Source organism: Gopherus flavomarginatus, chromosome 6 (assembly GCF_025201925.1).
Source record: "Gopherus flavomarginatus isolate rGopFla2 chromosome 6, rGopFla2.mat.asm, whole genome shotgun sequence".
Classification (NCBI taxonomy): domain Eukaryota; kingdom Metazoa; phylum Chordata; order Testudines; family Testudinidae; genus Gopherus; species Gopherus flavomarginatus.
The window spans coordinates 24,171,469-24,183,182 of NC_066622.1; the positions used below are offsets into that span (position 1 = coordinate 24,171,469).

An 11,714-nucleotide genomic window follows, 5' to 3' on the forward strand; every position below is an offset into this window, starting at 1 on the left:
TCGCCCTATATAAATATATCAAGGGGGTTAACGTTAGGGAGGGAGAGGAATTATTTAAGTTTAGTACTAATGTAGCCACGAGGACGAATGGGTATAAACTGGATATTAGGAAGTTTAGACTTGAAATTAGACGAAGGTTTCTGACCATTAGGGGAGTGAAGTTCTGGAATAGCCTTCCGAGGGAAGTAGTAGGGGCAAAAGACTTTCCTGGCTTTAAGACAAAGCTTGATAAGTATATGGAGGGGATGTTATGATAGGATCGTCAATTTGGGCAATTGATCTTGAATTACCACCAGACGGGTCTGCTCAATGGTCTGCGGGGAGATGTTGCATGCGATGGGTACTGAGTTGCTGCGGAGAACTCCTTCTTGGGTGCTGGCTGGTGACTCTTGCCCACATGCTCAGGGTTTAGCTGATCGCCATATTTGGGGTCGGGAAGGAATTTTCCTCCAGGGCGGATTGGCAGGTGCCCTGGAGGTTTTTCGCCTTCCCCTGCAGCGTGGGGCACGGGTCGCTTGCTGGTGGTGTCTCTGCAGCTTGAGGTCTTCAAACCATTTTTGAGGATTTCAATAACTCGGTCCTGGGATAGGGGTTGTATAAAATTGGATGGGTGGGGTTCTGTGGCCTGCCTTGTGCAGGAGGTCAGACTAGATGATCAGATTGGTCCCTTCTGACCTATGAGTCTATGAGTGAGCATCTGAACTCCATGGGTCTGGGAAGCTAGAGCCCCCTGGTTGCTTCAGAAACCAGGTCTCTCACAGAGGCAAAAGGCAGGTCACAAGGCAAAAGGATTTTTGTTGTTGTTGCTAGTTAAAATGAGACTGCACTGTAGAGAGACAGACCCTAGAACAATCCACACTGAAAGCAGCAGGGAAATACCTTCAAGCATCAGCAAAGACATATATAGGCAATGATGACATCTCAACAAGCCTGAGTACTGATAAAGACCTTACATCGCAGAGTAGTCAGCAAATGCAATTGTCATCGGCCCACAATCCCCCCGTTACACCCTTAAATAGCACTAGACGTACCAGACACGGCAGGTGCCAGCTCTTTGGCGGTGCAGCTAGGCAGGTTAACAATGGCAGAAGCAGCTTCATAGACCACCATCTCGTGTTTGTTTCTTAAGCAGTTCTCAATGAAATCAAACAAGGGGCTGTCATGGCTAGGAGACAAAGTCAAGAAATTAAAAGGAGCCTTAGGCACTGGAAGGACAGACTGGGCTGGCAGAGAAGGAATGGCTCTCAGAGCTACTGGAAGTTGCATTTTATGAAAAAGAAATATGATTGTAATCAGTGTGTGTTCAGTCAAGGCTTTGTGGCTGTCACTATGCTGCACTAACTTGCATTGCAGGGATAGAACTGAGACCCTCCTACCCCAAAAGCATAGATCTCTCCCTGATGAAGTAAAGGAGAATTTCCATTAGCTGTTAGACATATAGGGCTCATGACAATCAACGGTGCAGTTCTGGTGCACTCCAGCAGAGGGCAATGATACGTACACACTATCCACTTAATTACAACAGGATATGGAAAATCAAATGAAAGATTTCAATGAAGTGTGAGAACTGTACACAAGGGGACAGCATAAACATGGAAGCAAAGTGCCAGATCACCAAACACCTGGATTAGACTCACATAGACTATCCAGTTACAAAATAAAAGCGACAGGGAATCACCTCCCACTCCCTTTTTCTGTGCTATGTTTTAACTATTAATAAAAGGAAAGGGGCTGCATCATGTTGCACGTTATTTCTTAAAGGTTGATAACAGGACAAGCCTGTAAGAGGAGATTCCTCCGATCCTACTTTGTAAGTCTTCCAATGTGGCAAAACAACTTCCTCACCTTCCAGCCTCTTCCTCCAGCAATTTGCTGGCCACTCGGATCATCATGCAGTAGGCAAAGGGCGACTTCAGGCCATGGCGCATGAACTTGCTGAGCATCTTGTTGACTGCCAGACGGTCATTCTTACGCACATGGTAGAGTAAGCCGAGGGCATGATACTGCGCAGATCAGCAAAGGAGAAAAGAGAGGGACTCACAAACCACATGCTATGTTATTTATGGCCCAGGGATGTACAACTGAGCTTGGAGAATACCAAAACCCCTGCTTTGCTCTTTGATCTGCTGCATGGGCCTGAGGGTTTCTTACCTGCACCATGATATTGTCACTGGAAGCTGCCTCCTGCGCTTCGTTCACCCAGCGTTTGACGATGTCAAAGCTGGTCTTCAGCAGGTGCTGTGGGCACAGAATAACTCATAAGAAAAGAGCCCATCGAGGTCCAGGATAAACTAATATGAATCAGTGAATCATAAAAACAGCAACAACCCCCATCTTCTCCATCTTGGGTTCTGGAGAGAATGATATAGACCTACCTCATAGGTGTGTTGTGAGCACTTTCATCAACTTTACACGGAGGACAAACGGAGAATCTGGATTTACATTCCAGTAATTCCCTGAGGCCCCAATCAGGATTGAAGCCTCACTGTGCTGGGTGACCAACACCCCCGCCCGACACACACACAAAGCCTCAGTCCCTGCCCAGAAGAGCTTGCCATCTAATTCCAACATTGTGTCAGTTAAGCAATTTCAAATCTACTTTTACAGACACAGACACACAGGGGATTTCTGCTTTCCCCTGGCTCCAGTCTCACAGTTCTCATTAACGAGAGGAAGAATTATACACACCACAATGGAGGAGAGGCCCTGTGTCTGATGTCATGACACCTCCACAAAGCACCATGTAAGCTTCCTGCCAGAATGACCACAAATGGGAGATTTTCTGGCGGCCAGGCTGTTCCCGCACAAATGCTATTTCTCATCGGGTTCTGATCCAAGTCCAGTTTTAAATCCAAGACCAAATTCTGCAGACTGACATTCAGGGTAAATGCTGTCCATGGGAGATGTGAGCATTACAAAGGAACATGGGTCAAAAAGCTAGTCCAGCATGAGTAGGTCCTGTAAGCTTCCTCCCCCTATCATGCCTATTTTCCAAATGGACCAATGCAGGCCCACAGAAGATGTGACTCAGTGTTGTCAAGTGTGTCCTAGTCAATCATACTTCATATTTAAAGAAAAATTTTTCTCTACTGAAAAGATGGGTCATATTTTAACATGTGAAAATACTGGAGAACATGCTGCTCAGCTCCCAACATAGATAGTTGTTTCCTGGTTTAACTGGTCCTCACACAAGTCCCTGCAGGTGCATACGTACCAATGATGACACCAGGGCAGAGCTGGACACACTGGGCACCTTGTCCACAATCGCCTGCTTCATGTAGCGCTCAATGGCCTGCAGCATGGTACTCTACAGAGAGAGAAAATGAGAACCAACTCCCTTGAGGAGTTACAAAGAAAGCTGAGAAGACTGCAAGGGGGATGGGAGCGGGGGGGGGGGGCGTAGGGGGGGAAGGAAAGCAAGGCCAGATATGGGATGCAAGGGAAGGGTTGGGAGGAGCAGGCAGACAGGACCAATTGCCTGAGTAGCAGATGGCACTTACATCAGTGATTTGGCAGAGTGCTCTCACAGCAGGGCCTCGGTAATTGTCATCCTTCCCAGTCATGTCTTTGGTTAAACTGTATAAATGTGAAGGAAGTTTTTTAGTATTGCGTATTTTACCCACTAGTGCTATAAAAAGCACACAAACAGCATTGCACATACCAACACGTGGGCACTGGATTTCACAGCCAAAATCCACAATAGGAGGGTAAGAGGATACGACAATGCTGCCTTCAGCCTAGTCTTGCTCCAACAGGGAAAGTTTGGTCACAAGAGGAATGACAGGAGCCCTTATGCCATTCAGATCACCTCAAGAGACCAAAACACCAATGCAGCTACTTAGAGTTAAAGGACAGAGTAATGCCTGGATTCCTTCCCTGAACATCCTGCCCTTGCCCAAGGCAATGGACTGTGTTTGATGCAAAAGTACATGTGGGGAAGGGGACTGACAGTCCATATACGTGGGGGCTGATTTCTGAATGCTGCATGGGCCCAAGTAGTGGAGTATGTTAAGCAGCGCCCAATGAGGTTAGAACAATAGAAGCCACACGGCCAAATCCCTGCCTACCTATTTGGCTATGTATCCCCCAGAGAATACTTCAAGACCCGGAGAAACGTTGAAGTGCTCACACAGAAAAGCAAGAGTTAAAAAACAGCCCTTTACAAAAGAAGGTGGTGAGATACCATGGTGTGGGCGCAGCATGGGAACCCAGAGAGACAAACCAAACACACAAAGGCCTGGCATATGGTATATGCTGCAACGTAAGTCCCCATATATTGTTGGGATTTCAGTGCCTATATTTCAATGGCCCCCTTTAAACAAGAGCATTTCCTCAACTTCATACCTCCCTGCAGGGATTACAGCTCTCTCTAGATGGCCGGAGAAGATTTGTTGGAAGGAACATGAAAATAGTGGTGAAAAGAAAGGGGCACCCCAGCAAGGACTCACCTACTGGTCACAATGATGACATCCTCAGAGATGGAGGACATCTCTTTGATGGTCAGGTAACACATCCTGCGAAGAGTCGGCTGGCAGGGAAGACAGGCAACATAAGCATTAGCTGGCAGCACACCAACCCTGGCAGGGTGGGCAGAGTTGCCAACTCTCATGATTTTATTGAAAATCTGATATTTGTCATTTTCTTTTAAACCCCAGCTCCTGGAGCCAAGTGACTATGTGAGAATCTCAGCTTTCATTTAAAAAATAAAAATAAAAGGAAGGGTGAAAACTTGCCCCCACTGAAGTCAATGGAAATTTTGACACTGACATCAATGGGAGCAGGATTTCACCCTGTGCTTTGTCGTGCTCATGGTTACAGAGAAAAGCTTGAAAGTGTGAACTGAGGGAACTCTCAAGGCTCAGACATCAGAAGGCCAATAACAAGAACCGGAATGTTTTCTCTTTTTTTTTTAAATTCATCAGATTTTTAAGCCAATTTTAAGCCATAATGAGCAACTCCGCTGCTCATTATACCCTGTAGGGAGGCACCAACAGAGTGTTTGCTGCTGGACTGCTTAGAACTGCAGCACCACGTGTCTAGTTGACTACTGGTGTGGTGCTAGTTCTTTGCCTCCTTTAGGTACTGCTGTGGGCAGGGAGGAAGGTTACTTTATCATGGGGTACACAGCAAGGCAGCCCATCATCTATTACATATTCGTACAGTGCTTAGCACAATGGGGCCCAAGCAGGTGGCAACTTTTAAGGACTCCCACAGTATAAATGTTAAATAATAAAGGCACTTAAGACGGAAGAGCCCAGATGGATGGTGAAGCCTGATGAGCGTGTCTTATCAGATGGCTTAGTTATGCAGACAGCACACATTTGGAAGAGCTGGGAATGAAGTGATGGTGACGAAAGCCATTTGCACATGGTGACTCTCTGAATACTTTATGTGATACAACTAGCCATTAAAAAGTTCAGTTGCTTTTTATTTTTGAATGGGAAGGTTCCCAGCCAGGAAATGGAGTCACCCTTTCCCTTCAGTATATTTGTCTGTAGGTTGTATTAGCATTAGCTAAAGTGCTATCTACCTTGATATGCAGCTTCAGAACCTTTGTGCAGGTTCTCGCTCTCTGTAGGAATCTCCCAAAGAGCGCTTCTCTACACACAGACTTTGTGGAAATCAAAGCACACTATGGAACTTTTAATGTGCAGTAGCAGAGTCCACAGGGCAGTGAGTGTGTAGCAAGCTAGCGCGCTCTGGATTCACACTCTCTTTTTCCGCATACAAAGTCTTCATGTAGACAAGCCCCAAGTCACCAAAGACCAACAGGGAAAAATGAGGCACTACTAAGATGTCAGTAACTAGAAACAGATGCACTTCATAATAATCATGTGCATGTGGGAGGCATGGATCAAGTGATTCTACCCAGGGGAGAGCAGCTTGTCACATAAAGAGACAGCTCAGGGCTGAATGTGAGGCTCTCACCAGCATCACATCCTGCTAGACAGATGTACACACAAAATGTCTAAGTATAAGACTTACATCATTGGACTGGAACAGCTTGGTCATGGCAAAGAAGGATTCCGTAGCTTCCATCACACCCAGGTGCTCCCCCTAGAATGGGCAAAATGGGGACAGAAATTCTTATTTACAAAAAAGCAATTTTTGTACAGGTTAAAGGTTCCAGGACAACAGACTATTTATCCAAAGAACAGGTACAGCTTGGGTCATGATAAGGTGAGTTCCCCCCTAGTTTGCCTCAACACTGGCAGAGAGGAACCACCTCCAATGACCATCGATAGGGCCCTACCAAATTCACAGCTGTGAAAAATGCATCGTGGACCATGAAATCTGGTCTTTTGTGTGCTTTTACCCTATAATATACAGATTTCATGGGGGAAAACAGCATTTCTCAAACTGGGGTCCCAACCCAAAAAAGGATTGGGGGGGTTGCATGGTTATTGTGGGGAGTCACAGTATTGCCACTCTTCCTTCTGTGCTGCTTTCAGAGCTGGATGGCCAGAGAGTGGTGGTTGCTGGCCAGGCGCTCAGCTCTGATGGCGGCGCCCCACCAGTAGCAGCACAGCATTACCATACCATGCCATCCTTATGCGCTGCTGCCTTCAGAGTTGGGTCAGGACCACCACAGTTACAATGCTGTGAACTTTCAGATTTAAATATCTGAAATCATGACATGTATGATTTAAAAAATCCTATGACCCTGAAATTGGCCAAAATGGACCGTAAATTTGGTAGGGCCCTACCCATCGACACTAGAAATTGGCCTGCGTGACCCCCTGATGTGGCGCTGAAAGTGGTTTAATTGCTGGCGTAGGTGGAAGAAAACCTTACTCAGCACTGTTCCAGAAGCGTGACAACTGTCAGCGACAAGCCAATGTCCTGAAGGATGAGAGAGGAGTTCAGACTACTTAGCCCATTCAATACTCCATCTCAACTGAGATGGCTAATAAGGGGCCAGTTTGGTCCAGATTTTTAAAAGTAGTTAGGTACCTAAAGATGCACATAAGACACTGAGTGGGATTTACAAAATCCCACTAGGCACTTACCTGCTTCTTAAGGTGCCTAAATACCTTTATAAGTCTGGCTCTTAGTAACCACTGCTATGTGAATACCTGACCACTAGGAATTGGATTTAGAACCAAGGTGGTCAGCAAACAGCTGTAAAGATAATAACTTCCAGCTGCTACCAATCTGTGCATTTTGTTTTTTAAATTGCCCATTCTATCACTCCAGTACCCTTTGGGCTTGGAGAAAGTGGTAACTTACTGGAACAGCTGTTTAAGTAACATTTCATAAGGCACTAGCTAAAATTAGCAGACCAGACTAGTTTACAAAAGAAAAATATTTAAAATCTAAAAGAACCCCTAGCTCATGTTCTTTCCATTACCTGGTTTATGAGGTATAGAATCTTGGTGAGGATGTGAGCACATTTCCGAGGGTTTATTGGCGTCTCATTAAACACCCGAGCCTAGAAACAAACAAAAGCATGAAGAAGAGCCCAGGAGACCATCTCTGTGGTTTATCTAGCACATTGTGTGAACTGAGCCACTGATGCAAGTTACAGACTGGATATTTTAGGATTCTCTCAATGACTTCAGATCAGACTTGCTCAGTTTGAGACAAAAGAGATATCCATACCTTCCCAACAACCATCTCTACTAACTCACCATGGGATCTGAAAGCCAAACTGTGATAAAGTTTCTACAGGCCACATTTCAATCTCAGCTACACTCATGCAACCCCACTGTAAGAGGAACAATTCTGGTGACGATGCACAAACCAGAATAGAATCCAGCTCCCTCTCTCAGAGCGGAGCTGTTTCTGCAGGGCTAACAAGAGCAAACAGTACTAAAAATGTTATTTCTGTCACTGAAGTGAACAGATATAACTCTGAATTTCAAGGAGCAGGTCCATGAACCAAAACAAAACAAAACAAAAAAGACTTTTTTAAAAAAAAAGTAATTTTTCAGAGCAGAATCACCCTTTAAAGGCAAAGATTGTTCAATAGCCAACCACATCCTATTTTTCAATTTCCTTGTCCTACCAGAATTTTAGGGCACCCAAGGTAGAATCCCCCCTAGTAAGAAGAGTTGGGAAAAACTGGGAAAATCTATTCTTACTACAGACAAAAATACATCTATTTACTCACATTTATAGTTTACTAACTCTCTTCATTATTATACAAACAGGATCCAATTGTGCCCCCTCCAAAAAAAATCAATGGGAACTTCCCCTTTGCTATTTATTGAAATGGCAGCAGGACTGGGACCAAAGTGTAGTTAATTTCTAAAGATCTCTAACTTCCTACCCCAGAGAGGAGACTATACCTCTGAGGATGTCCATAAAAGACATAGGATTTTTACAATTTACCTCTTGCAACACTGCACTCTTCTCCAGGTGCTGGAATGGATTGGAACCTCCACCTGTAAAATAAGATAATTAACAACAGTGATCCCAGGAACTGTGCTGTGTGAAAAGACACTAGAAAGCCTCCCTTTTGATCATCTCTTTTACACTTACATCTTAAAAAGCTTAAACATGAACTCACTTTTCAGAGAATTTTCCAAAAACAAAAAGTGATTGTTGATGTTTTTCTTGGCATTACTAATTAGTCAACCTTATCCCCTGCTCATTGAGGGCATCCAATAGATTCTCCCTGCCTTGCAGCAATTATCTATCACTTAAGGAAAACACTATGAGACTTTCTTCAGAGTTAATCAATGTTACTCCTAGATGGGCCAGAGGAGGTTGCTGAATATAAAGAGCTCCCACTTTCAGTTTCCAGGTCTGAGAGCACTGCCAGCTATGGGAGCAAATGATCAGGCCCAGAAATTAAACCCAGTGTAGCAACTGCCATAAAAAACACTAAACACAAGACTGTGCGAATCTGGAGTGCTTTATACTTCGCATTATAAAACAACCAGAGAATTCATCAGTAAACTATATTTTTGGATATACAGCTAATTAGAAAAAACAAGACAGTGGACTGGAGAGCCTGGAAAAGGTTCATTTAATCATTCCGTTTAGTAGACTGCATGCTACTTTCTGTGAAAACCAGGAAAAAATGGGCCTGGAATGATCAGAAGGCAAGAACTACAATTATGATGAGTATCTAGTCCTCATTAAGGCCTGGTCTACACTACGCTGTTAAACCGATTTTAACAGCGTTAAATCGATTTAATGCTGCACCCGTCCACACTACACTGCTCTTTATATTGATTTAAAGGGCTCTTTAAATCGATTTCTGTACTCCTACAAAACGAGAGGAGTAACGCTAAAATCGATATTACTATATCGGATTAGGGTTAGTGTGGACGCAAATCGAAGTTATTGGCCTCATTATTTTACAGTAGCTACCCACAGTGCACCGCTCCAGAAATCGATGCTAGCCTCGGACCATGGACACACACCACCGAATTAATGTGCCTAGTGTGGACGCACACAATCGACTTTATAATATCTGTTTTATAAAATCAGTTTAAGCTAATTCGAATTTATCCTGTAGTCTAGACGTAGCCTAAGTGTTTACTAGTGAGCTGCAGCCTTTCATAAGCTGATAGCTCTTGATAAGCAAATTTAATTAGTGCCTAACCTCAGCGTGGCCCATAGGCTATATACAGCCCATGGAACTCCACACTGCAGCCTATGGCTAGGTCATGTTTAATACAGAAATGCTGCCTGGAAAGAGTAAAGCTCCTGACATGCAATTATCTGGACTTGAAACATCACATGCTGGGCTCAGTAGTCTTTGTAAGAATCATCCCTAAAGACAAGGTTCCTGTGGTGTTTGCCAGCAGCAAGGGCTCCAAAATGCTCAAAGTAACAGAAAATGTATTAATACAGGGATGATTCTTACAAAGACTGCTGGTGCCAGTCTGTGATGCTTCAAGTCCAGATCATAATGGAGCATTGCATTCTCCTGATTCTTATGCAAGTAAGGTGCAGCCATTAGGCTCCAAATAAGTTACAAAGACAGTACCTGGCTGGGCAAAGCTTGGACACATACATGTTGGAGTGGGAAAAGAAGAATGAGAAGTGAGTAGGTTAACATAAAATCCCAGTGTGTGCATATGCACATGTTCCAAAGAGGGATTTGAAAAAGCACTCCTAGTAATTTTTTTGGCAACTACATACAACTAACTTTGCATCCTGACAGCCACTCTGAGCTCCATTTGTGATTCTGAAATTAACAGCAACAATCCCCATCAATTACTTCACTCTTCTCTAGCATCTTTCATCTAAGCATCCCAAAGCACTTTACATATTTTGATGTAAACAATTATCTCTATTTTAGAGATGGCGAAAACTGAGGCACAGAGAAGTTCAGGGCTACACTTTCAAACATGGCCTCTGTTTTTGGGTGACCAACTTGATATGCTTTGGGTCTGATTTTCAGGTGTGGTCTCAATTGACTTCAATTTGTGTTGGGGGTGCTTAGAACCGTTACATGTCTAAAGTTGAGCCCCCAAAATTAGAGTCCACTTTTGAAAATATGTCCTTAAATCACTTGACCCAGACCACATAAGAAGTCTGCTTTATAAACTTGCAATTGGAACATCAGAATATCAGCCATATATTTTTAAAGCTATCCACACATATGCCAGCTGGGGCAGTGACTGATTTGGGGGACAAAGAGCCAGGAGACGGGGCAGGGAGACAAGAGGAGGCAGAGCATGAGGGGAGGGGGTAGTTAGGGTTTCTCTAGTCATTTCAGGTGCACAGTGAAGGGCAGGTGATTAAGGAGGATGCAACTGGCTCTGGGACATCACTGATGTGCAATGGGTAAATAAGGACTGTATAAATCAGTGGGGCGCGAGGTGAGGTGAGCAGCCCAGAAAACAAAGGACCCCACAACGTCAAGTGGCTGGGTCTGCAAGGTTGGCATGGGCAGCCAGAGCCCTGGGGGGTGTTGTGGGCAGAGTTAAGGAGAACGCCTGGAAAGGTCACTAGCCGGGGGCACCCGGGAAGGGGCCGAGACCCGGGGCAAAGGGCTGAACAGACACTGACAGGCAGCGCCCACCCTTGGAGCCGCGAGGGGGAGGCGGGCAGCGCTGTCTGGGGGGGGGGGGCGCAGACAGAGGGTCCCACGTCAGCACATTCCCCCGGGACGGGCCCGTCACACACTCACCGGCCTCCTCATCCTTCTTATCAAACTTCTTCAGCATCCTGCCCCGGGCTGGGGGCGCGCGGGGCCTGGGGGCGCGTCTAGCCCAGCACCTCCACTTCCGGCTGCGGCGCCGCTTCCTGCCAGCCTGTCACTGGGACAGCTCAGCCCGGCAGCGCCGCGCACGCGCATTCGGGCCTGGAGGCTGGTCGGGCTGACGTGGCTGCCTGGCCCAAAGCCTGACAAGGGGAGGAGGTGCTGGCGCTATGCGGGGGTGGGGCAGTGATGGGGGGCAAGGCAGTGACTGAGGGGGGCCCAGAGCCTGGGGGCAGTGATGGGGGGCGGGGCAGGGACTGAGGGGGGCCCAGAGCCTGGGGGCAGTGATGGGGGGCGGGGCAGTGACTGAGGGGGGCCCAGAGCCTGGGGGCAGTGATGGGGGGGCAGGGCAGGGACTGAGGGGGGCCCAGAGCCTGGAGGCAGTGATGGGGGGGCAGGGCAGTGACTGAGGGGGGCCCAGAGCCTGGGGGCAGTGACTGTAGGGGCACAGCCTATGGGGCAATGACCTGAGTAATTAAAAGTTTCTCTGATGTAGGTTATTTCAGATCCTGTATTTGTTAATTTCCTGCCCCTCTGCAGCGGGATTGGG

The 11,714-nt window shown here is 46.1% G+C and overlaps 1 protein-coding gene across 2 annotated transcripts in view; it reads right to left on the reverse strand.

The window, feature by feature from the left end:
- Positions 1–11,184, reverse strand: part of COPG1 (COPI coat complex subunit gamma 1) — a 32,213-nt gene extending 21,029 nt beyond the window's left edge. For both annotated transcript variants that reach the window (XM_050958502.1, XM_050958501.1), the window contains exons 1-10: positions 11,093–11,184; positions 8,335–8,387; positions 7,352–7,432; positions 5,986–6,057; positions 4,449–4,528; positions 3,501–3,576; positions 3,215–3,307; positions 2,152–2,238; positions 1,846–2,003; positions 1,032–1,165 (exon numbers count right to left, since the gene is read on the reverse strand). In XM_050958502.1, the coding sequence (XP_050814459.1) occupies positions 1,032–1,165; positions 1,846–2,003; positions 2,152–2,238; positions 3,215–3,307; positions 3,501–3,576; positions 4,449–4,528; positions 5,986–6,057; positions 7,352–7,432; positions 8,335–8,387; positions 11,093–11,129 (871 nt within the window). In that variant the 5' untranslated portion in view covers positions 11,130–11,184. The remainder of the gene's footprint in view (positions 1–1,031; positions 1,166–1,845; positions 2,004–2,151; positions 2,239–3,214; positions 3,308–3,500; positions 3,577–4,448; positions 4,529–5,985; positions 6,058–7,351; positions 7,433–8,334; positions 8,388–11,092) is intronic.
- Between the last annotated feature and the right edge of the window lie 530 nt (positions 11,185–11,714).